This window comes from Squalius cephalus, assembly GCF_949319135.1.
Source record: "Squalius cephalus genome assembly, chromosome: 17".
Taxonomy (NCBI): Eukaryota; Metazoa; Chordata; class Actinopteri; order Cypriniformes; family Leuciscidae; genus Squalius; species Squalius cephalus.
In genome coordinates this window covers 13,053,894-13,080,808 of record NC_137138.1, presented here as the reverse complement: position 1 = coordinate 13,080,808, position 26,915 = coordinate 13,053,894, and the positions used below count along the sequence as shown (strand labels likewise).

Genomic DNA, 26,915 nt, shown 5'->3' with positions numbered 1-26,915 from the left:
TACATATATATGAAGCAATGTACGGCTGTGCTGCCCCAATGTGGACACATATGTACATTACATGTAATACAAACTCAAATGAGTTTCAAAACCTCTCTGCTAAACATGCAAAATGAACAAATAAATGAAAAATATGAACTCAAATACAAGGCAGGAAACTACTGTGGCACCCCAGATTAAATATGACAAGTAATATTTTTTGTGGGAAAAAACACCATGAAGCAGCAGGTGTTCATATACAGGAGGTTTTATTCAACATTTTGTGTATAAACATAGGCCGCAAATGCCTTCCAAACGTTTCAGTCTGCAGAATTCATTATCTATTTGTACAGTCCTATAACCAGAACATTAAGATATTAGCAATAATAAATAGTGACAAAAACCTTAAGAGGAAAAGGGGAGAGCATCCATAGCCTGTCCCAGTGGCTGTCCAGCATGTCTTCATGTGTTTAAAGGCAAGATTTCTAAATAAATCATCAGAACATTACAATGGATGACACAGATGGACCCCTTGCAGTGCTTTCATGACCAATCATTTCAAAACTGTTATACTTCGTGGACACAAATAAATCTGTTTCTTGCATAATGCAATATCAGACTGCAGAGAGTGTGATGTTTATAGACGTTTCTCACTGTGTGTGATACAATCTCATTACGCTGAGAAGAAATGATCACATTAGTCTTTAAACGTGGTGCAGTGCAAAGAAATTGCTTCTCAAATATCATGCGCTGTATCACTCCCATTGAACTGGAGCATATGTCCAATATTTCTAACCCAGTAACATTCAACAATCTAAATAAGCACATTAAATAAGCAATTAACACAACTGGAATGCTTTGAATCAACTAATGCCTTCTGATAGCAACAGATCACAGTTTATGAGTTTAAGAGATTCATTTTATAAGAAGAAAATCGGGGAAATCTCTAGAAGGAACCACGTGTGATGCTGTAAAATGATGATTATTAATATCTTGTATGCTGAATTCAGTTCGGACAGGTGCAAGATACAGGAAATGTACATTTAGTGCCGACAATCAGAGAAGAGGACAGATGAGATAAGAACGCACCTTCACTCGACACGATAACGGAAAAAGACGGTGGATTAACAGAAATTCCTTTTCAATTGCAAAACCCCTTTTTGTATATATGACACAGACTTCAAAAATCCTTCTACAGTAGCCAGAATTTGGTTTAACATTACAACTCAAACACACAAACAAACAACACTTATCAAACTTAAAAAAACAAACATAAAAAACACTTTAAAATCAAAAAACATGCCTGCATGTTAAATAATGTAACTAAAGCACCTTTAACTGAAATAATAATTAAGAGCACTCATTTTTACTGATACAATTAATTAACAGAAATGCTATAAAGACAGAATACCTGTACTGTTCCTGTACTGCATCGTTCTTGGCGTCCATTATTAACCCTTCCTTCATTAAACCATCTGACAGGACTCAAGGATAACAGTTTGTGCTATATACAGCATTGTGTTCTTACCTTCAAAGGGATAGTTCACCCAAAAATGAAAAATCTGTCATCATTTACTCACCCTCAAGTTGTTCCAAACCTGAATGAGTTTCTTTCTTCTGTTAAACATGGAGATATTTTGAAGAATATGTGTAACCAAACAGTTGATGGTCCCCATAGACTTCCAGAGTATTGTTTTTCCCCATACTATGGAAGGCAATTATTTAAAAAAAATCCAACTGTTTGGTTACACACGCATTCTTCAAATACACACATTCACTCATTCATATCGTCTTTTATGTTCAACAGAAGAAAGAGACTTATACAGGTTTGGAACAACTTGATGGTGAGTAAATGATGACAGGATTTACATTTTCGGGTGAACTATCCCTTTAATGTCTTACGATGAGACAGAGAGGCACAGCTGTATGGTTCTCAGCGAACATAAACCACAGTGTGCTGTGAAGCCAAAGCACGCTAAAAACCTCTGTGTTTGGTCATCTCTCAACACTAGATATACGGCAGGGGAAACGCTAGTATTGTGTGCTATCCTCAGAGCATCAAAAAGAAAGGAAAGTTAAGAGGGTATGTAAGGAATCTACAGTACTTCATTACACAGATAAGTTAGCGATAAATGTAGACATACTCTGAAATGACAGTGATGTTGATATCTGTCCCCAAATAAATAATCATAATTATTCTATATGTATTACATAAAAACTTAGAATAATGAAAAATATATTGACCCTTTTGGTTATGTACTAAGGTTTATCTCTCTCCCAAAATATGAGGGAAAAGATCTAAACTACAAAAGCATAATGAAACACAATGTTTTTAAACACACTCATGAATCCTTAAATATTGCTTGATAGAGATGTATGGGCCAAAAAAAAAAAAGAGAGAGGAAAATTAAATAATAACGAGATTTTACTCAGATCAATCTATTTTTCAGATTGTTTCTTGATGTTCTTAAATTAGAATCACATCAACACTGACAAAAACTGAACCAAACACCATCGTCTACACAGAAATCCTATTAAATTAAGTCCTTTAAATGATTGACGAACACTGAGAGAGGCTAGTCATTTGACTCATAAAGAGTCTGCAATAAGAACTACGTTGAACTCCCATGTAATTATCTATCACATAAAAGGATTTGGAGCTGGATACTGAATTGTAGCAGCACAGAAATAGCATCAGTGACCAGTGGGGACAGACAAAATGAGGACAAACATAAAGCCAGAAGAGACAGAATTCACTGTCACCAGCTGATATGAATGACCATTAGAGGCCCACATACAGGACACAAGAGCGTGCTCAGCGATCTGAGGAGTCACAGAATGCGGAGCGAAGGTGCTGAACGGACACTGATGTTCAGAGAAACAGGCGGTTTACAGGGAGGGTTCAGTAATATTCAAGATGTGCTCCGAGTAAGTAGAGTTCTTCAATGTTTAAAAGGGCTGAGGTGCCCCCTAGTGGCGGCAGCTAGAAAATGCGCGAAAGGCGAAGCACTCCTGCTTTTGCCCAGAAGGACGTAGCTCTTGTGCATTCCAGTGTCCATTACCTAGTGGGTGGACATACTCGCTTGCTCTCTTTCCCACTGGTGTAAAACTTACAATGAGAATAAGCACTCCTTTAGACCTCTGTGGAAAACAGGATACTCTGTCTCTTACTGTCTGGCGTCGGGATGGTCTCCAGCTGAAGGAAATACAACAGAACTTGCACCTACAGAACCAAAAAAGACAGAACATTTCAGGAGACGTGTAACTGATAAAAAACAAGTACATACTGTAAATGTGTTTCCCATTGCTTTCACAAACAGAGACACGTTTAAATCATTTTCTGTGGTAGATGCCAGCATGTTCATAATGTAAATAGTCAATCATGGTTTTCTATGTGGTTTCACTCTGAGCATACCTGTGACATGACTTCCAGCGACCAGCTGTCCCCCATCGTGATAGGCTGTGTGGGGTTAGTGGGGATCTTGCTGTCCTTCTCAGAGGGTCGTAGCAGGGTCGGGCCAAATACGGTGGCCAGATTGTGAAGAGACATTTTGTTTACGCTCTCCTTTTCAGCAATCCTAAAAATAAAAAGAGGAAGAGCAGAAAGTGAAGAAGGAGAGAGGATTAGTGTAAAAAAGCACCTGGATGACCTGTCACGAACATGTTCAAGCCATATTTCACCATAAAATGTGAAAATATTAAATTCTATCCTATTCTATTAAGGAAAATGAAAATTACTTTAGACCCATTAAGATTGTTTTGCATTGTGCAGTTATTTTCATGACAATCACATTTCTCCTTCCAATTCCAAAAAATGTATCATTAAAAAAATTAATGCATTAATTATTACTATATTATTTTTAACAATATTTTTAATACAATATTTTGTTGTATTGAACTAAAATTGTAATGTAATGCAAAATAAATAAACAAATAAATAAATAAACAAGCAGAACGTGCTCCGGAAACAATGTTTTTATTAACCAATCATAGCCTTAACACCATCTCCAATCCTACAATTGAAACAATTGACGTTGATCCAGGAACTTGTCTTCGTTGTTGTTAAGCCTCTGAAAACATTGTGAAAGTCAATTCAATCTAGTCTACCTCTTCAGATGATCCAGCAGGAAGAGGAAGGTGACCAGGTTGGGCTCTGGTAGAGACAGCAGGAGGTTCAGCATACAGCTCTCCTTAGCTACACTGTCTGAGAGAGCTGCAAAGTAACAAGGACATAATCAATATAGTTCTACCTTTAAGAAGCCAAGCCTGCTCAATACTTGGCATTGTGTTTTGTAAGTAAAAACAAATGACGAACCAATGCCTCCTGCAAAGTTGGGGTACAGCTCGTCGGTGAACAGAGGCTCAGGAAGCTCCCTGAAGTACAGCTTCAGCGTTCCGGCAATGGCATTCACATCCATCTCACTCATCATTACTGACACATCTTTATTATCTGTTACAGAGAGAGAAAAAGAGAGAAATCAGCAACTAAATTGGCTGACAAAATATATATCTGTCATTGCTCCATGTAACAAAACACGGCGTGATGTACCCTGATCTTTAAAGAGAAGGAACTGGATGAAATATTCTGAATGATATTAATCCATAATCTGATCTGTGATGCAGCCTGGAATTAAACCACACTGGGCCCTATCAAACACCAGGCGCAATGCAGTGCCAAGCAAGACGCAAGTGTTTTTTGCTAGTTTCAGCCCAACGCAATTGTTCAAATAGCAAATGCATTTGCACCTATTTATGCGCCCATGGGCGTGCTGGTCTGAAAACGAGGTGTGTTCAGGTGCATTGTTGGCACGTTGCTATTTTGAGGCAACTGAAATAAACTGCACCATTGACCAACTGAAACCTGGTCTATAAACCTGTGTGCCTATAGACGGGTCCACAATGCACGTACACTCTGCTTATTACACACAGGTACGCGCAGTAGCACACAAACTAGCCTAATATTAAAAATAAAAGGATTACAATGTAAAAGATTAATACTGTGTAGATAAAGATATGGTGGAATCCGGCCTGTCCCGTAGACGGTCTGCTTGCGCACTTTTACCTCGCGCACGAGCAGATCCGTTTCCTCTCTGGAGACGCATTGTCTTTACGCTTGCAAATTCCATCATGTAGCCTAAATAGCTCATCCGTCAAGGCGCGAGCGCAACTGGCTTTTAAAGGGAATGGGAGATGATACTCTGGTTGGTTTATTTTTACGTTACGCCCAAAACACACCCATTACTCATTAAGAGAATAGGGACAACCCTTTTAGACCATGCGGCATGAGCGCCGACCATTTTTCCCATCGTTAAACTAGCAAAAGTGGATTTGAACACACCCTAAGTGCACTTGCGCCCTGCACATTAGACCATGCACTTTGATCGTTAAAATAGGGCCCACTATGTTGTTCATCTGGCCAGGGGAGAACTGGCCCCCCGACTGAGCCTGGTTTCTCCCAAGGTTTTTTCCCTCCATTTTCTGTCACCAGTGGTGTTTGGATTCCATGCCAATGTCGCCTTTTGGCTTGCTAAGTTGAGGACACTTAATATTCAGCAATTTTACTGACTTGAATGCACTGACACTATTGGATAAGAGCTGAAAAGTGCTGGATGATGAAATCACTGTTTTCCACTCATTCCATAATTGATGACCTTTACACAGTTGTTGAACCAAACTAAATCAACACTGAACTGATTTTAACTGAATAATTACTGTTTACTATTGACTTTTTAGAGCTGCTTTTGACCAGAATTGAATTATGTTTGCATCATTGTATCATTATTTTCCAGTTCACCACTGTAAGGCTGCTTTGAAACAATCTGTACTGTATAAAGTGCTATATAAATAAAGGTGAAATGAAATGACAATGGTCACTCACTGGTGTCAAATGCAGTTTTGAGCGCTTGGATGTCAGTGGCCACTCCTGAGACACGGTAGATGCCCACTTCCTCCATTCCTCTTCTTTCGATCTCCTCTAGACACTGTCTGACTATGTAGGGCACTTTAGAGCGCTCCCGTCTGAGACAAGAAATAATACAAACATCACAAGACCAGCCATTTGATTTTAATGATGATGGACAGAAACAAGGGCAACATTTTGACATTACTCTTTGGGTTTGCATATCTTTTTTTTTTTTTTGCAGCCATTACTGCAGTCTTGATCCTTCTTATCATTTTAATATGGTGATTTGGTGCCCAAGATACATTTCATATTAGTATAAATGTTGAAAACAGTTGTGCTGCTTAATAGTTGAAAGCCTGTGTTCACTGTACATTTTCATTGTATGGAAAAGAGTAGAATAATGGCTTTTCTGTTCAACAGAACAAACAAAGATTTGCAATGGGTAAATGTGAGTAAATGTCAAATGTATTATTGGATGAATTATCTCTTTAATGCTTTACATTAATCAGCAGTCGGTGCTGCTTATGTAGAGACGTTTAGTGCGCATGTTAGGGTCTAAGTATCTGTGCTGGTGTTGTCATGTTGTCTTTAAAGCATTAATTGGTTCTGCCCTTAACCCCATTAGGAAGCTCATTACAGACAATCCTCATTACTGTCAATCAAATCAGACCATAAACACTGCACAGAAAAAGGCAGTTCTATGAAGCCTATAATTTTCTGTATATTCTAATTTCCTTTGCCACAGTGAATGCCTAAACATGCAAAAAATAGCATCAAAATGTGTGTGCTTTAAGCTCCTTTTTGTAAAAAGGACCAAATTATTTTCTAGTGTATGTCTAATCCTCATGTAAAATGTGTGCTGACTCACTTTGTCACTGAGGAGATATTTACTCCAAACACACCCATGGGCTTCCGTGAGGGCATTCTCTTCAGGCTGAACTCCCGGCTGGTGAACTTCATGGATATTTTCACCTCAATCTTCAGAAAAAGGTTTATATTTAGTAATTATAGAGATGGATGGTAGGATTACAGCAGAGGAGCAGATGTGGATATACTCACCCCATTCATAGGGATAACTGTTCTCTGCCAGTCTTTACCCTGGAGCATCTGAGGATCCAACTGGATAAGAAACAGAAAAAGTAAAATACAATGGGATTTCCAATATGAACTCTGAGGGCTCTGATGATCTAGAGGGCTTTTGGATTGGCTACACATGTGTCTTTATCTGTTAATTACACCACAGATGTTATGAAGGGCCTGAAGTGATGTGAACATTTTTCATAATACCAGTTCTCCTCATACAGCAGTTTTGCACATCACCAGGCAATTTCCATGATCCCTCTAAGCAAACGTGGGGCCATCTGGAGTGGACCAAATTCAGCATGTTCCTTTCCCTCATCCTGGCCTAATCTCCATATGGTCTCGTGTAAGGCCTGATCCTGCACTGCTATCTAATCTCATCATCTCAGTCATTACAACCTGTCTGTCAACAGGGCAGGGAGAGGGAGTGAGAACTGGGGCTTAGCCCGGCCAAACACCAGTGCCAACTAAGACTCAACTCATTAGAGCTCCAATGGCTAACAAAACCCCACCCACTATATATATATATATATATATATATATATATATATATATATATATATATATATATATATATATATATGAAGAGTTCAGATGCAAAAACCTCTAAGTGCCATCTGAAATTTTCTTCTAGAATGATCATTTTTATCAAGCACGTATATTTAAGTTCAGTAATTTCACTTAAATGGCAATGCAAATTACCTATTAATTGTCATTTAAGTGAAATTACTGAACTTAAATATACGTGCTTGATAAAAATGATCATTCTAAAAGAAAATTTCAGATGGCACTTAGAGGCTTTTGCATCTGAAGTCTTCATATATATATATATATATATATATATATATATATATATATATATATATATATATATATATATATATATATATATATATATATATATATATATATAAATGTGAGAATGCTGACATGAATGGCAATATTTGAAAGTTATAATATTAACTTTTGGTACATTTTGACTTATGGCTTCAAAAATATTAATATTAATAATAATGAAAAGAATAATATTATCATTATTTCATTATTTTTATTATCCAGATTATATAGGAAGCCAGAGTAGATGTCAATAGTAATATCATCTCTTGTGGTTCATATTCTCATTTCCAAGTTAACCGAAATTTCAATACATTTTAAATAAAATATTGTATTCATGATAAACAAACAGTGGGGGAAAAAAATCATTAAAACTGATTGACAGATAACATGGATTTCTTTCAACATCAAAGTGTAATATATAATACAATACTTTTTTTTACAAATATTTAATGTAGTCTCTCAATTTAAGGCTATAAAAATGCATGCATTCTAATTATAAAATAAATTAAAACAATTTTTAAAAAAAAAATATTTTATTTTAGTATATCATGTCACACTGCAGGACACTGCTAATGACTGCTTAAACATTTACCCATATACAACTGTTAAACTGCTTATTATGATTGAATACAGTTCCCTTTTAGCAAACAACAAGCTGTAATTTTTCCCCTCTTTACCTTTCTTCTGTGCAGGACATTCTGTACACGGCACCATAACCCTGTTCCTTTGCCTGTCAGGGCAGTTTGCGTGGAAATGTCTACCTCTACACCCTCCACCAGCCCCACATCACAGTCCTTGAAGGATGGAGAGCAGCTCCTGCCCTCCTCAGCCAGCCCTACCACCGCATCTTCACTCATCTCCATCCCATCTACGACTGTGTAGAAACTGAGCAGAGATCTTCAGCTGGAACTGGAAATCCCTTAGGATGTGGTGTAATATGGACCTTGAGGATCATCCTTAAGGGTTATATTTGTTCTTAAAAGATCCATAGCTGCAATTCAACAATGAGCTATTGTCGTCAACTCAAATAACTCAGAAGGTCTACAATATCAGATAAAGTGTTTCAGTAGCTCTTTTAACAACAATAAATCCTCAGTCTGGTGCAAGTATTGAGCTACAGAGATCCAATTACTCACTGCACTCCAAATGCATCCAGTTTCTTCAAGAGTCCCCAAATCTACTGCTGTTCACTGAAGGATCTATTTTCCTTTTATTTCATTCTTTACTGTCTTGACTCTCGACACCGTTTCCTTGTGTATATCTGCACAACTGTCTTTTTCTGCACCTCAAGCTCAGAGTAGATGATCCCTTGACTTACCCCTTGAGTCTGAGTAAGCTGCCCTGCCCTGCCCATAAATCCCTCCATAGCCACTGACATCCAGTGCACCAATCAGAGCAGGTTTATACTGCTGCCATGCAGTGTTGTCATCATTTATGTACTTTAAATAAATTTCGCTAACTAAAATAAAAGCTAACATTAAAAAAAAAAACTGAAAAAAAGACATTTCATGACTCTAAAACTAAAATTAATCTGTTTTTTTTTTTGGACACTCTACTGTATTTTATAAATTATAAACATTAGTTCATCAAAAAATTCAATATGGAGTGATATACTAGACACCCCTGAAAAATGTAACAGTTTTTAACATATTTAAATAATATTAGTAAACACATTAAAAAGCCCTAAAATGCTAACTAAAATAAAAACTAAATATACTGATGAAACAACTCAGAACCAGAACCACAGAGGGATCATAGCACAGCCCACTAATCCCTCCCTCTTCCCCCATGATACACCAACCGACACTTTCAACCAATTGCATCTAAACCTAGACTTTACAAGCAATTTTTTGTAAGGCAAAATAATTTTGTGTTCTTTGTATGACCCCACAAAACTCTCTGGGGAGGGGACTGATAGGTCAGCTGATCTGATGTTGTTTTGGATGTGACATTTTCAAACAGGCCACGTGAATTATGGATGATTTGATGCCTTAAAAGGGCAGAGTGAATAACAACCTACCTATTAAAAAGAAGATTAAATGTCTGGAGTATAAAGGCCAGTCCCCATCTGGGACCATGTCTCTCATAAGAGCAGATATACCTTTGACCGGACTCACTGAGTGCCCAGATGGAGGATGACACTTAGCTCACAATAGTTTACATGAGAGCCAAGGAAATTCATGCCCGCAACGCACCTGTTTAACCAGTAGGAATTTGCCAATTTGATATATAGATGTCAACAACAATATATAGGCTAAATAACTACAAAATACAAACATATTAGCTGACCTATCATTTTTGTTAATTGAAATAAAGCTGAAATAAAATAAAATCAGATGGAAAAAAAACATTAGATTAAATATTTAAACAAAAATTAAAGTGTTGCCTTAGCAACTAACTGAAACAAGTTTAAGTACTAAAATTACTTGAATATGACAAAAAAGACAAAAGGGCATTAAATAATAAATGAAAACAGCAATTATAAAAATAAAAGCTAATTCAAAATATGATTAAATACTTATCAATAAAATAACAAATGGCAAAATGTTTGTTGCAGTGTTTATGCAGTGGACTGTAGATCATACCGCGATTTGTCCTTTGCCCATAATTCTATCCGTGCTGTCTCCATCCTCCCTGTTCATCTTGGCTTTGTTGTAGCTCTTTTCATAACAAAGTAGACGTAATGTGTGGGAGCCCTCCAACTCAATCTCAAACTCCTGAGGCAGAAACAATACAGAAGAACTACATTATCCAGAATATATTTGTGTGTATGTATGTGTGTGTGTCTATATATATATATATATATAAAAACAAATATATGCATACAGTAGCTAAAACTTCTTTTTGGGAAAATAAATAAATAATTATAGATAAAAATATAATAAAAAGCTGCATGCTACTGAATAATAATACAATTATTATTATTATTATTAATAAAGCAACACAGAGCACAGAATAAAAAAATAAATACAGTGTCACTTTTGAACTCAATTCACCAAACAGTGTAAGGGTACCTCTGACCAGATTTAACACCCGCTATGCCTCATTTCCTTTCCTTTTCTCCCCTTTACATTGGGGGATGGTAATTGCTTTTAATTAAAATATAAAATGTAATTTGTCCAGGAGGACTTCATATTCCACATGGCCTCACTTATGCTATTCTTATTTAAGAATTAAAGCCTCAAGAGCGTATTAGCAGGCAGGTCTTTTCATATCAGTGGTATATAAACAGGGACGGGCATGTGGGATTACCTCATTCCACTTGGGCTCTGTGGTGTATCTGTACACTCTTGTTTTGGCTTTATTCACAAAGATACCAAAGGAGTCCACCTCTAATGTGCAATACAGATCTGAAGAGAGGAAAAGGAAGAGTTACTGATGCTTTAATGTGGTGGCTAAGCAAATGTATACATGAACTCTGATGAGCACAGAGAGAGGAAGAAGGAAAAAGACACATACTTAAGCTCTGTTTAAGTCCAGAGGCAGAATGGACAATTACATTCAGGAATCCATACAGTCCAGTAGGTTCATCCTCTTTAAGTGGAGAAAAAAAAGTGGAGAGGACTGTTCAATGCATTTTAAATAAAAAAGAATACAATAAAAAACTAATTATTATTTGAACACAATAGAACAATACTAACTAAAAAAAAAAACAAAAAAAAAAACAATGTCTCTGGATTTTTTTTCCTGTAATTTAATCAAATTGCTTTGGATAAGATATGGCATTATTGGTTATATCAACAGAAAAAATGTCATTCAAGATGTGAGCTAATTTTATATTTGGGGTGTTTTTTTTTATTTTTATTTATTTACATTTTGCACTGAAGAATCATGCACAATAAATCTAGGAACATTTAAAAACAACGCAGCTTTGATTTCATGTAGTCTTTAAGACCTGTGCACCTTTCTTACCATCTTTATTGACAGTGAGGGGTAACTGATGGACCGTCTGGAGTTTGACACAAGAGTTGGTGAGCATCTGAAGCTCCATGGATGTCAGGCTGAAGCTCTTAAAGCCTGGAAAATAAGTAAGCATTCAGTTGAGAAAAAAAAAAAAAACTATCACCTGTTCAAATCCTGATTTCAGTGACAATGCCACTCACATTTTTTCTGCTGTTCTCGAATCACTTCCTTCCACTCCGCACGCTCATAGTCCGATGAGATCAGAAATATGTAGCTCTGAAATGCATAATCGACACGGACTGTGAGCATGAGAAGGAACATTGAGAAGGAGTTTGAGGATGAAAATCAGATACGACAGAAAGGCTGTGAATCACTGGCTCTTACCTTTCCATTGCGGTTCTGCACTCTGAGGGGCATGTTAGGAGAGTTCAGCAGCAGTTGCGATTCCTGTTCTGACAGCTTCTTTTTCAGCCTCTCCATAACCTTTGACCCTTTGTTGGCTCTCTGTTGAGATAGAAATAAAAACAATCTTAAAACCTAGTATGCCGTCAACATTTAAATGCATGTATGCGGCCCAAAAAATGCAGTCTAGATGAGCAAGACAGCTTCCTACAGTCAAATATTCACTAACATTGAAAGGTTTTGGGGTGGTGAGATTTTTCTAATGTGTTTAAAAGAACCAAGGCTCAATTTATTTGATCAAAAATACAGTAAAAACAGTAATATTGTGAAATTTTACTACAATTAAAAATAATTGTTTTCTGTTTCAATACATTTAAAAATGTAATTTATTCCTGTGAAAGCTGAATTTTCAGCATCATTACTCCAGTCTTCAGTGTCACATGATCATTCAGAAATCTTTGTAATATGCTGGTTTGATTCTCAAAAAAAACGAATTAATATACAGTCAGATCTGTTAAGTCTGAGAAGACTAGCACAAATGTTTATATTTACTATTTTTCTAATTTCATAAAAACTGATAACACATTATACACAACAATTTTAATGAAAAGTTGCCTAAAATATCCTGTACCCTCTCTCTCTGGATCTCACTCCTCAGGGATGAGATCTTGATCTTAATGGCATCCAGCTCTTCATCAGGGGCCTGCGGGATAGGCAGGGGTTCCGACTCTTCCGCTGTTTGGAAGGTGAGATCCGAGAAAGGAACGTACCACTTAGAGTCATACTGCTGGCTCTTCCTGCAGACAGACAGCATGAGGGGAAGAAGGGGCGATGGGGGAAATAATTTAATATTCAGGCAAAAATACATCCTAGAATTTGATTATAGAGCATGGATGATGGTGCAGACTGGGCCCACAAATCTGAAGAGTCACGATGTTATGCTCATATTGTGAAAATAACAAGAGTGTCTGACTCAACACCTATATGGTAATTGTGAGCTGAATTTCATAAAAATAGGAAGAGAGTGAGTAGGCAGAATTAGGGAAAGATAGAAATGAATAGAGAAGATGAGAGACAAGGAGATTTTCCTTACCCTCCAATCTGTTTCTTCAATTTGGCACAGAGAAGGAGGTCAGTAAAGAGAAAAACATGGCGTAGTTTCCGGGCCCCTTCCACAAGCTCCACCATAAAGCTGTCCTTCAACAGCTGACGGTTCTGACATACAGAAAAATAAAACAGGCAAATTTTAATTAAACAAAATAAATACAATTAATTAAATAAAGTATGTGTGTGTGTGTGTGTGTGTGTGTGTGTGTGTGTGTGTGTGTGTGTGTGCGCGTGTGTGTGCGTGTATATATATATATATATATTATATGTATATATAGTCAAGTCAAGTCAAGTCATCTTCATTTATATAGCGCTTTTAACAATGTAGATTGTTTCAAAGCAGCTTTACAGAGATAAGCGTATAATTTAAGGTAACAGAGATTGTTTTGGCTTTATAGCGGTTCTTTAATAAAGTTATAAAGTTATAAAGTCACATGATCCTTCAGACATCCTTCTAAGATGCTGATTTGGTGCTTATGAAACAGTTCATATTATTATCAATGTAAAAAAACAGTTGTGCTCCTTTATTTTTGTTGTTGTGGAAACTGGTACATTTTATCAGTAATCTTTGATGAACAGTTCAAAAGCACAGCATTTATATGAATATATTTATTTTTGTAACCATGTAAAAGTCTTCACTGTTACTTTTGAATTGAATCCTTGCTGAATAAAAGTATTCATTTTCTTTCTTACTAACCCCAAATGTTTATATTAGTATCTGTCAAACATATCAATAGAACAATTCTGACTTATCTGAAGAGCCACTAGGTGGCAGTCCCACCTTATTTTCAAAAACGACATCAACTCTCAGAAAAGAGCATTGAGCTGGTGTGTTTTGAGTCTTTGTGTTTATGAAATGAGAAAATTGGGAGGACATTTTGAAACAGGTAACTCCTGTCCACAGATCATATGCTAAGTGATAGTCCCGCAAGCCTAAGCAGTAGTTAATGTGTGAAAACACACACATATACGCATAACACAGCCCCTGGCCACGTCATGCATCAGTGCTCCCAACAACGACACATCACCTCTGCAGTGGGGAAACAAAAGATGATATCACAAGCATCTCATCCAATTGGATGCTCTAACCTGGCTCCACTCAACTCCACATTCCAAGACCACTAATTTTTTGGTGCAACATCACTACTGCCATTGACTCACCCAAACATATATCACTGGATGCTTGAATTTCCCAGTGATGTGCTGTCTGCAGCTGGGGACATGGAAGAGACGGAAGAGTCACCACATACTCGTTCCAAAACTCCCAGCATGCCAGATATGTAGTACGTCATTGCATTTCAAGAACAAAGTGTAATGGCTTGATTTCAGCTTATGCCACAGCCAAAAACATGGCTCCATTTTTAGCATACAGAAATGCAGTGGACAAGATAAGACAGCCTCTTTCCACATCTCTACCAAGAGGAAGAGCAATTACATTGTTTAAACGGTTAAATCAGCGGTTAACGGCGCCTCTTTTTCCTCAGCGCAGTCGTAAATGACAGTAAATCATTTGCGGGGTCCTGTGTATGTAGTTTGGTTACTGTCTTGAAATAGGGAAGATGATTCCAGTGAATTCAGAGACTCAAAGAGCTGATTGTGCCCATAAGATCGCACTCAGCAATACTGAAACGGGATCCTGGGAAACACAATGTTCCCAAATGCTCCCACACCAGCAAGATTATAATGGTCCTGTTTCAAAGGGGAATCATGCAGGAAGCGCATACCATTGCAAAAGAGGTTGTCCAAAACGTGTTTGCTGAACTCTTCTTAAGAGAAATGCGGGAAAAGAAGGGAGGGCCACATGTTTACAGGAAACAATAGTTTCTGGTCACATCAGTGTGAGTAAGGGACCTTTCAAAGTTCTCACTTTGCCACAAGCCTTAAATCAAAAGGGAGGATGAGGCACATATTTATGATTCTTGTCCCAATGGTAATGCAACTCAGCCATCCTGGGGATGGTAGTAGGGAGCTTTATTGTTGTGGCATTCTGCAGTCAGATATGTTTTGCATAATGACCACTAAATTGTATAATTGACAGTTGACTGGTTATTTGGCAATAATAGTAATAATAATAACAACAACAACAACAATAATAACTATTATTATAAATCAAACAGCAAAAAAATTAAAATATTGTTGTTAATATTATTGTTAATATCAATTGTTTTTATTTATTATTATTAATAATTTATTATTTGTTAATCTTGGTCAAATAATTACTGTTGTGTTATTGTGATAGTACTGTTAATATTATGATTGATTTTAATTATAGTTCTTATTTATATAATTCATATTATTATTATTACTTGCATAGTGGCAGCAAAAAAGTATTAAGACTTAGACTAAAAGATACATTGTACATAAAAATCACTGTACCCCTAGCAGACCAGTGACCAGTTCACTATATTTATTTATTCATTTATCCATTATACTTTCCAAAAAACAACAATGTAATAAAAACATACACCCAACAGTACAGACTAAAACTCTTCTTTCAAAGAGCACCATATATCAGTGTTTACATGAATGGCATTTCCAGAACAGTCTCGCTGTAGGCAAAATGCAAAGAGACAAAAGCCTCTGTTCCTTTCTCTTTCTTCTTCACTGTGCAAGACACACACACACACACACACACACACACACACACACACACACACACACACACACACACACAGTCACACACACACACACACACACACACACACACACACACACACACACACACACACACACACACACACACACACACGTCCAAAAACAAACAGGCCTGGTATCCTACTTAAATTTCATCTGCAAACACTTGTACTGTAATGCACTGTACACTGTGTGCAAATCTTAACCCGTATCGTATCAGTTTAAAGTTAACATGATGTGCTTTTTCCCTCTTTGTAAAAGAGGAGACGCTCAAATGAGCTGTCTCAGCACATCAGATGACATTTTCCAACAGTTCGCCTCCAGTAGAAACATGACAATGGCAATATCTCATAATAACCCACTAAAAACGGACTGAAACCACTGAAAATTAAACATTCAAAATAAAAAAATTAGCAGTTTGTGGAGCTTAAACAATGTGTACTTGTAAAGACAAAAAGCCCTCTGGAGTGCACATTTTTAGCCTTCTTAACATATGCTACTTAATTTTTTTTAATATGAATATTTCTGTTATTATTAGAATTTTGAGCCTATCATTAATAGTGTCACTTTAATAAGGAATAAAGCCCCACATTTATGTGCTTAAATCACCTCTCAACAGATTGTGCCCTAAAGGTAAGAAGCAAAACGCTCTTCACATCAGTCTGTGTGTGGTACGTTGACATGCATACGTTTTTGATAGTCTTTTGAATAGAGCAGGTGGCTTTGAAGTGCCCGAGGTCATCTGGTTGTGTATGCACATTCGTTTGATGTGTATCTATTCTACAGGATTTAGCATGTTTGAATTGTTTCTGTGTGTTTGCCTTTATGTGTCTTTAGAGCATAGTGCATAGACTTCGTATGCATATTTACATTTTGAATGAGTGTGTGTATGTACGCAGTCAGCGATGTCACATGTGTGCAGCTACATATAAAAAGCCCATCACACATCGCTGTGCGCGCTTGTATCGCAGACGCGGAAAGCTGCTTTCTGAAAACGGCAGGTTCATTTGCATTTTAATTAAGTGGCTTTGGCCCAGCTAGCGCAGGCCTCTGGGGCCATCCTGAATCTTTTCTCTCTCTCCCGCATACCTCCAGTTTCCAGCACGGGTAACACTAGAAGCACTAGCTCATCAACGCAACCATGACCTGAACAATCATGCTAATGTTTATAGCTGCCCACTGATATCAGTTCTGAAGTTACTCTTAAATAATGAGATCATTGTTCAGTGGCATCAACCAAAGAAATATGCTTAGGGCACCATACTGTACCACTCAGCTCAAGCTAGATGCATCTCTAGATTAACTAAATGAAATAAATGAATTAAACAATATAAAGTAATAATGATGTAAAAATTATAGCTGAAACGAATAAGCCAATAATTATTTGTATGTTATGGCAGGAAACTGATGGCTATACATACAATATTATATAAAATATAGGCTACTATTCTATTTTGTCTAAATAAATAAAAAAAACACTAAAAACTAAAATCAATTGTTTAGAATGCTACAAGCAAATGTAGGCATCACAACATTATTAAAAAAGGATATTCATTTCGAGATTTTCTAAAGATTACATTTAACAGCATTAAAGAATGATTTGGGTTTTAAAAACAGCATTAGATGGTAACCTAAATGTGAAAAAAGGGGAAATGAGCAGGTACAATGAAAAATCCATTGTCTGTCTGAATACTCGATTCTAAATGGATGGAAGTTGTGCAATAAAACTGTTAATGCACAGCTAGTTTCAATTCACAGCTTCATTGGTAGTTGAGAGATGCTGCACAAATGCAGGTTATTCACATGCACTCTCTCTCTCTCTCTCTCTCTCTCTCTCTCTCTCTCTCTCTCTCTCTCTCTAGGCTAATTAATTCAAATACATTTTATAATTGTATTGTATAATATTGTATTGTACATTGTATAATACAATGTAACCTTACCACACTACTTTATCTCTGTCTGATTTAAAGCTAACAGAATGGTAGATCTGCGAGTCAAACAATGGTGGTAGCTGACAAAAATAAATGCCATTTTAACACTTCCAGTCAAATGTAGCTCTGCAAACATCAATAACAGCTTTAATTTTTCAATGCTGGAAAATGATCATGGTATACGCAGAATCATCCAGGGTTAAAATCCCTAACATATCAGCTGATATATATCCAATATTGTCCAACATCAATGAATTACAAACAAAAAAAAACCTCTAACATTGGCCTATAAACAATATATTGTGCCTCCTTAGTAGCTAACAAAATATTTTACAAAAAAAGTTGAGCATAGCTATGCAGTTGCTAAGGTGTTCAAAGAAATGTTTAGAATGCTGATATATGGTTGCTATGGTAATCAGGGTGCTTGCTAGGTGATCGTCAACAAGTCAAGTATCTTAAATACTCATGGTCTATTTAAATCCCCGAAGCATGAGCAATAGTATTAGTGAAGCTAGTCTTAGCTATTAAAGAAAGCATGCTTTCATAATCATCTAGAAGCTATAAAAACAAAAGGAAGGTAAACTAAAGCTTGTATTTTCTTCGACTGGACTGAAAGACAATAAGCTCCACAACAACACATTGATTTCCATGAGTTCGTTTCATGCACACACTATCAATATTTGATCAGTTGGTCTGTCCGCACGCGCCCGAGGGAGGAAGGTGGGAGCGTTGTAGAAACTCCTCCTCACCGTTTACTCAAAGTGGGTGGTGCCTGCTCCACACAAGATGGCCTGTTATGAATAATCAATGAGTTGCGAGTCAGAGCAAGGTGGCTCATTAAGGCAAATTACAAGCAAGTGCTGCTCACCATCAATCACACAGCAACAATTCATCTGCCATTCTCCTGAGGCCACATTGCTGGAATGAAGGGGGTGGCACAGAGAGTCTGTGTCTAAAACCAAACATATCTTTAATTCCCAAGATCCTTTCAAGGATGAGTTTCTCTGCTGGGGTCAGGAAGGGTATGCGCTTTCTTACCGCCTGTGACATCATCATGACTCAAGAGCATTAGTAAGCAGAAACTGAAGAGGTGATTAAAAATAAATCCCACTAGATCTGAGCACAAACAACTCAAATGCAGCGAAGAGTTCAGTAACAAATAGAGGATGTTTTATTTATAGCATAAAGCCTCTGTGGAGATTGAGAGTATATGTTAGTGTGAAATAAAGAGAAGGCATTGTCGCCCAAGGATAGGTTGTACAGAGAGCAGAGGGTGGGTTGGCTCTGAGATGGATGGAAATGACTAGTCTGTATATCCTGATGGGAGTTCATTGGCTGAATGGCTTCAGGGCACCTGCAACTATATGCGACCTGGAATTTTGACATTCCTTTACCCTTTAAAAATACGTTTTTGACAAATACACTCTATCGTAAACAAGATGGAGGACATATGAGAGCGAGGGAGAAGGGTAAGATGGAAGGAAGGAGGGGTTTCTGCACTCACCTCTCCCTTCTTCACTGTCATGGACTGGCGGCGAGGTGTGCTTTCTTCATTAATGCTGGACAGGAAGTTCTGTGAGATGCGGAGGGCGTCCTGAAGGAGGGGGTAATCTGGGTGACTGGAGGGTGTGTGTTTCAGAAGATCCTGTATAAAATACATGCAAACATCAAACATAAAAGCAAAATGTATTTAATTAATGATTTGATCAATGCTATTTAAAAAAAAAAAAAAAAAAATATATATATATATATTTTTTTTTTTTAAGGCTGTCCATGCAAAACGAAAAATATACCAACATGGTGCACTCGTATTGCTATAAATAGGGGAAATTACAAATTGCAATATGGCGACTACAGGGCACCTAAACAGTGTCTACACTAGACGCGAGACAAAGCAACCGTTGGAAATCCATTTGTGTGAGCAGAAGCGCAAGCACTTGAAGTACGTCAGAAATAGAACTGGACATCAGTATTTGTGGTGTCATGTTACGCCGCATCCAGTGTAGACAGCATCAATGATTATAATGGGTTCTGTCTACTTCTGTTGCGTCGAGCCGCTCGCGTCTGGTGTAGACACGGTATTAGTCCCACCTTCTAAATAAAAGAGTCAATCACCAATTGGTAAAGTTATTGCATCACTGTAGCGGTTGTTAGAAGCTCCAGTTTCTTTAGAAACCTGAGACTCGTGCTGAGAACTGCACATCCGCATGCTTTTTTTAACACTCTTTGAGCACAAGAAACAACTTTAATGAGATAATTCATGTCAGATTTTATGGCTGATTTGAAATGTTATTTAAATGTGAGTTTGGCCAGTAGTTTTTGAGATTTCAGTATTTCCCCATTCAAATAGATAGGAGTTGGTCTTGCATGCAACAAGTTGGTATTGCCACAAATATGGCCGCAGAAGAGTGTTTCTCTGGCAAATGGAACATTCTCTAAATATGAGCAATAGTAAAAATGATAAACACTACACATTTAAGCAACGCTAAAAAAATATTATGATAAATTAAGGTTGACTCACATGTAAAACAAGCGTGCTCCGTGTCACTCTGTCCACTGGTTTATAGAGCAGAGCTGGCAGAAACAAGACAGAAGAGAACACACACAGTGGGTGATTATTCACAAGAGCCACTTTCATACTGCAGGCTCAAACGCCGATGTTTGAAATCTTATCTAATCCACCCACTCAATGGGTTTTATGCGACTGAATTTAAAAGAAGGATATATATTACATGCTGGGAGCAAAATGTGCAACACTTAAACTCAATGAAAATACCACAGACAATATAATGATAATTTAAATGTAACGATATACATGAAAACAATGAATACAATCTTGTTGTATCTTACTTTCCAGTGAGTATTTGGCTGTCAGGTCCTTGCACTCCTTGGTGCTCCTGACCTTGAGACTCTGCAGAGATATCAGAGACAAACTCATGATCAATAAACCTGTGAAGTGCACACCATCACACAGCCCTGGAAACTAAAATCTAAAAAAGAACATCAGATTACTATTACAGAACCACTATTTCACATATTACAGCAGATATTCTCCTAACAAACGGTGTTCATTGGCTCTCAGCTCATTTCACAGTCATGAACAAAGTAATGGTTAATTTGGCATCACTAATCAGCTGTTTTGCCAACCTCAGAGCTTATCAGTGTTGCACACAACAGTCTAAACATTAAATGTAAAAACAAACAACACTTGCTGTTACATGCTTGTGAGTGTAGCCTACTTGTTCTATTACTGTGTATATTCAACTCTCCCTCCTCCCTTTGCTGTATATTGAAAGAATCCCTTTCGGGAGAGACTAAATTAATAAATTAGCCTGTCACATTTGCTCTACATTTGCTGTAAGTAAATGTTTCCTATTGCAAGCTTTGCACTGGCGGCAATACACTATAGAACCCACTAGAAATTGTCAACCCCCGCAAGTGCGAACAAACAATTATCCTAATGTTTGCTTTCGTTCGTGTTAGAAGGGAGGAAAATCCAAAGTGTAAAAGGAAGTAGTAGTTGGCATGACAACAGCTGGTAGGGGGAATAAAGTGGGACGAGGTGAGCATCATCATGTAGATTTTATTCTAGACACCCTCTTCATAACATTTAGCAAGGCATAAAATCTCCCGCTGAACTCTGAAGAGGGTTGAGCACCGCTTTTAGATCTGCTATGCTGGTTGGTAATGGTCTCTCTTTTTAATCATTCACTCTGATTGACCCCATGGAGAAGTGCAGCAGGTAAAGCCCTGCATAAACAATGGAAATGACTTGTTCTTTGATGGCAGGATGCATCAACATATCACAGTAGATCCGATTGGAGGTTGTTGAGGCAACAATTCCACTTTCTTGTTTTCTTACTTGCATATATATGTATATATAAAATTTGTGTCACAATATCAGATCTCAATGTAGCCAAGTAGGCCTGATGCTGATAAATAAGTTTGAGTTTTAAGTCACTTCGGTGGCGTTATCACCTAAAGAGTTATGACATTTTGGAAAACAAATTACATGGTCAAAACAAATAAAAAAAAATTAAACAAGATTGTATGAATTGTTCACAAAGATATCTGTGGATATGTTGAAGCATAAGTGCATAATTGTTTTTGCTCTGGTATCGAAATCATTAAATTTCACTAGTATTGGTAGCAACTAATATTTTCACTAGCCTGGGTTGTTACAGCATGCTATTGCTTCTGACCAATCAGAAGCTTGTGTTTGTTTGCTTTGGTAAGAAATAAGCTGGGGATTTTGGGTAGAGGTATCTGTTCCAGTATTAGAATAAAAAAGACCTTGAGCAATCCAGTAGGCATTACCTCAGAGATCTCTGCGAACTGTGTGTTCGCTTGACAGCACTTCTCCGCGGTCTCCACTGCGAGTTCGTAATTATCCACAAAGGCCCTGTACAATCCAAGCTGGCTAGCCTGCAGGAAGAGAAAACAAAGTGAGTCATTCCCACTCATGCATCTTTTTGTCTTTGTTGCCCATGTATGGTGGACTTTAAAAGAGTAGGATGTAAACTGTGGAGATTTATGAGTATATCCAAGATGGCAGTTCCCGCTCCTGGCTAACAGTGACACTATCATTAATGAGTGAGATGCACGCATGGACTCGCCATGGTGACATGGGGCAGACAGCCGGGACAGTGTCTTCGCTGCAGGAGCAGCTGGGCCATTGCTGTGCGTGGCTATAGAGCATACAGTGGTTGCCATGGCAGCAGAGGCCAACTCTTCAGTGAGCAATTAATGCATGTGGCTGGCGCTTGTAAAAAGCACATTTGGAAATCTGATTTAGCCCATCCAAACTCAATAGCCTTCCTGCCAGTGCTGGAAACCTCTTTACAGATCAATCAATCTCCCAGAGCACAAATACTGTATACATTAGATGATAAAGAGTTTGTGTGGGTGTATATGCGTGATAATAAACAAGCTGGAGCAGAGCCAACTTAAACAGTATTTGTCTGTCTGTACTGACTAGCCTATGCGGATTTGGGCAGTTTACAAAACTGTAGAATATGTTTCTGATTTCTTTACACAGTCCTAATCTGTAGTCATTTAGCTTTACACTTTAACTTTCCACTCTTTTGGGCCCTTGGGCAGTATGTTTTTGTTACTGTACCTTTAAAGGATAGTACACAAAAAGATGACAATTCTATCCTTATTTACTCTCATGTCACTCCATACATGTATCAAGGCCAGTTCACACTGCACTGACAGACGCCGACCAGCGCGGCCAATCACCAGATTACAGTACGTCACTTCTCAGACACGACAAATGAGAGCAGACCAAAAACAGATGATGAGTAACAAACTGATTTCTGTTGCTTGGTGTCTGTCGGAGCAATGTGAATTGGCCTTTACTTTATTTTTTCTGTTAAACATAAAACATGATATTTTGATGATAGTTTGTTGATCAACAAACAGTTCTGGTGACTACTGACTTCCATTGACTTCCAGTGACAAAAAACAAAAACAAAAACAAAAACAGAAATGAGCCATTTCTCAAAATATCTTCTTTCATGTCCCAAAGAAGAAATAAGTCGTACAGGTTTGGAACAACATGAGGGTGAGCATTCATTTTTGGGTGGCCCATCCCTGAACCATCCAACAACTGTTGGACAGGAACGAAAGATAAATTGGTATGACCCCATTGGTACACGTCCAGGCTTGGTGGTACGTCCGGGAATCTTTCATTCTGCACTGGCCAAAGAGTCCATAAGTGAAGTAATTTTCTCAGTGTGTGCAATCCTCTCCATGCTGAGCAGAAACAGCCGCCTTGGGCCAGAATCTATCTGCAGCGTGGAGGACGGGAATTTACTCTGCGACAACCTCATTACAGTGTGGAGAGAGATGATGACCGTAATAAAGCAACGACAACACATGCCCGGCCGAGTCAAACCGTGGCTGAGCGCTGTGAGGAGATGCGTTAAGCTGGAGTAAGAAACTGGAAATTTAGCAATGTAAACAGACATGATAAAGCTTCAATCAAATGTATTTAAAACATACAAAACCAACTTTAATCAAATGTATTTAAAACATACAAAACCAACTAATCTAAGAGACCATAGTCAGAGGAGACATCATATACTGATTGGCTTCATCACTGTCTCCTCTCCACCAGTAAGCTGGTGTGTGGTGGGCGTTCTGGCGCAATATGGCTGCCGTCGCATCATCCAAGTGGATGCTGCACATTGGTGGTGGTTGAGGAGATTCCCCCATCTATGTAAAGCGCTTTGAGGTCTTAGAAAAAGCGCTATATAAATGTAACGAATTATTATTATTATTATTATTATTATTATTATATTTCATTTGAGGGATACAAATTGTTCAGGTTGTCGATGTCGTGTACTATGTGTGAATCATTAAGGCAAGAAAATACAGAGAAAAAACTTAGTGGAAGAAACTCAATTAGATTTTCAGACTGTAATATTTTTGTATTTAATAAAGATGGGGTGTTAGACACTCCAGTCTGCAGGAAATATCGATCTCCAGTAATTTCTTTTTGTACGCTGGTTACGGTTTTAAACTCACTCTCCATGTCCCTACAGCAGAGTTCTCAAACCGGTTCCACGGAGGGCCTAGTGTATGCAGGTTTTTGGTCTTTCCCTTCAATTAGTGCCCAATTAAGACCTAGACTACCAGGTGAGGGGAGATCTTAACCAATTAGTGACCTACTCAATCAGTTTGGTTCAAGGTAAAAGAGAAAACCTGCATACACTAGGCCCTCCGTGGAACCGGTTTGAGACCACTGCCCTACAGTCATATTCAGTGTGTGATTCATTGACCAAAAAATTTATAGATACAACTTGAATGTAGTGTAAATATTGTTATTGTGAATTATTTTGGCCATGATAATTATGTGAAAATCTGAAATCATGACACCCCAATGCACCATCAAAAAGAAAAACTATCGTTTACTCTGCAAATGCTGTCACAGACACCGTGTTGACAGGTCAGTATTCATTATTCAGATAACACATAACCAGCCCATTAAGTGTTGATACAGGAGAGATGTATGCTAAGGCTGTTTTGAGAAGGTTGAGATGCATCTAAACATGACAGAAATGTAAAAGTTGATACGTCAGCTGGTTGAGACAGCTTGTCAGAGGCTTCAGCACAGCAGTGTTCACATCCTCTCAGCCTCGACACACTTCCTCATGATGACATGACCATATGCCAGGCCCAGCTGAAGATGAAAGTATGTTCCTCTGCACTTAACAATGTTTAAGTAGGTCACAGATCTGCATTAAAAAACGTGAATTTCAGAATCTCTCGCTGTTAGGAGAGAATTTACATACGAGTGTCAGTGACAGGCGTAAATTATTAAGTGCAAGTAAAAGCGGGAATATTTAGCATCTTTCTCACAGCTGGGCAGGACAAACGTCACCTTTGACTTTCTTCATGATTTGCGTTGGGTTTACTTACTCAACATGAGCTGTCTGGAAGGAAGGAACAACACAAACAGCAGGAGACATTTCTACCACTGACTGACTAAATCTTTCTCGTTCATACATCTTGTTCTCTCTCCTGCTGCGAGCAACTGTCTTTTTAGGGAGCTGCCTCCTCAAGCGCTGCCTCGCCTTCTGCCTCCGGATTCTCGCTAATGGATGTGGGAGAGGGCGAGGGGATCAGTGACAAATAGCCTCCGGTCAAAATGACAGACTAACTGACTGTCTGTGGAAAACCCAACACCTTCTGGGAGAAAACACAACTTGCTGACTATAGCTTTCGATTATTGAATGTGGGACAGTGAAAGTAGGGAACAATGAAGGGGAAAATGGAAAGATAAATAAATGTAGAATAAGACTCCCGCGCACAATGCGTGGACAGAAAGAGGGGGGATTTATCTGCCCCCCCCCCCTAACAGCAGAGTCACGTGAGGAAAGAACTTAATGGAAAAGAGAGGGGGGGGGGGGGGGGACGGGGGGGCAAGAGATAGAGAACACAATCTTCGAATGGCACTATTAATAGCCCTCTCCTCGAGACACAAAGCACACACTGTAGTATCTGCCCAAGTGGCTGGGTGAAAAAAGAAAGCATTGAGATGTGTTTTTCAACATTACACAGGCTCCTGCAGTCCAGACATTGGGTGACTGTGCGGTGTTGATCTAGGGCCATAAATGATTCATTTAGGATTCCTTGATTTGGAAATAAATGTAAATTTTTATTCAGCCTCATGGTGCACAAAAGAGACTGGACAGCTGATGCGATTCCACTATGATAAGAATAAAATTTGACTCTAAATGACTCTTTGACTCTTGGTTCTAAAATGAACAATTACATCACATGAAGGAAAGCAGATTCTGATAATATATAGATTTTAAAAAGACATGAAATTCCGTTTGCTGTTGACTTAAAATACTTCATACTAAACAGGATATATTCTACAAAAAAAGGAGGACAAGATTGTATATATGAAGATCTTACTGGATCATAAAAAATGTTCCAATGTTCCATAGAATGAGAAAATGTATAACATAAGACGACACAAAATTTCACAATTACTAAAATGGGTCCATTTTAATTGAATAGCTGGTTAGAAAATGTTACTCACTTGTTTTTGGAAAAGGTCTCCCACGCGTTGGTGGTGACTCCACTGCTGCACTCTGGGTAAAAGGCTATCATAGAATTCTTTGTGGATCTCGTAAAGCTCAGGCACTTTGAAGAAGATGGTTTCGATCTGTTGAACAGTCAGGACAGGCTGAGAGGTGGTGGCTGCTGCTTTCAGGGGCTTCATGGGCTGACAAAGGAGCAGGAATATACATTTGGACATGTCAACATGTTTTAGTAAGTCTGCTTATCACTAAAGAAAGACAAGGTATGAACAATCTCAATTTGCAGTGCAACTGAGAAAGACCCAAAGGTATGTGTTTTTAACAATCTAATCAAGCATACGCTACTGTTTAAAAGTGTGTGTTGGTAATAGTTTGTTATTAACTTATGCTCTACAAGTCTGCATTTATTTGACCAAAACTACAGTAAAAGGAGTAAGATCATTTTTAATACGTAATATTGTGAGATTTTATTTATTTATTTTTTTACAATTCAATAACTCTGTTTAAAAATATAATTTATTCCTGTGATAGCAAAGCTGAATTTTCAGTTGGAAACTTTTATACGTTTTAAAGATTATTTGATGA

General features: G+C 37.8%; 1 protein-coding gene across 1 annotated transcript in view; it reads right to left on the bottom strand.

Annotated features, from left to right (window-relative positions):
- Positions 1-231: 231 nt before the first annotated feature.
- The window catches only part of bcr (BCR activator of RhoGEF and GTPase), a 63,336-nt gene continuing 36,652 nt past the window's right edge, over positions 232-26,915 (bottom strand). Inside the window, exons 4-23 of the mRNA XM_079847362.1 lie at positions 26,330-26,515; positions 22,093-22,200; positions 20,626-20,686; positions 20,297-20,349; positions 19,280-19,420; positions 13,197-13,318; positions 12,735-12,900; positions 12,086-12,205; positions 11,902-11,977; positions 11,711-11,815; positions 11,258-11,332; positions 11,051-11,148; positions 10,384-10,515; positions 6,941-7,000; positions 6,750-6,859; positions 5,858-5,997; positions 4,295-4,429; positions 4,087-4,192; positions 3,395-3,557; positions 232-3,202 (exon numbers count right to left, since the gene is read on the bottom strand). Of these exons, the coding sequence (XP_079703488.1) occupies positions 3,113-3,202; positions 3,395-3,557; positions 4,087-4,192; positions 4,295-4,429; positions 5,858-5,997; positions 6,750-6,859; positions 6,941-7,000; positions 10,384-10,515; positions 11,051-11,148; positions 11,258-11,332; positions 11,711-11,815; positions 11,902-11,977; positions 12,086-12,205; positions 12,735-12,900; positions 13,197-13,318; positions 19,280-19,420; positions 20,297-20,349; positions 20,626-20,686; positions 22,093-22,200; positions 26,330-26,515 (2,247 nt within the window). The 3' untranslated portion in view covers positions 232-3,112. The remainder of the gene's footprint in view (positions 3,203-3,394; positions 3,558-4,086; positions 4,193-4,294; positions 4,430-5,857; positions 5,998-6,749; positions 6,860-6,940; positions 7,001-10,383; positions 10,516-11,050; positions 11,149-11,257; positions 11,333-11,710; positions 11,816-11,901; positions 11,978-12,085; positions 12,206-12,734; positions 12,901-13,196; positions 13,319-19,279; positions 19,421-20,296; positions 20,350-20,625; positions 20,687-22,092; positions 22,201-26,329; positions 26,516-26,915) is intronic.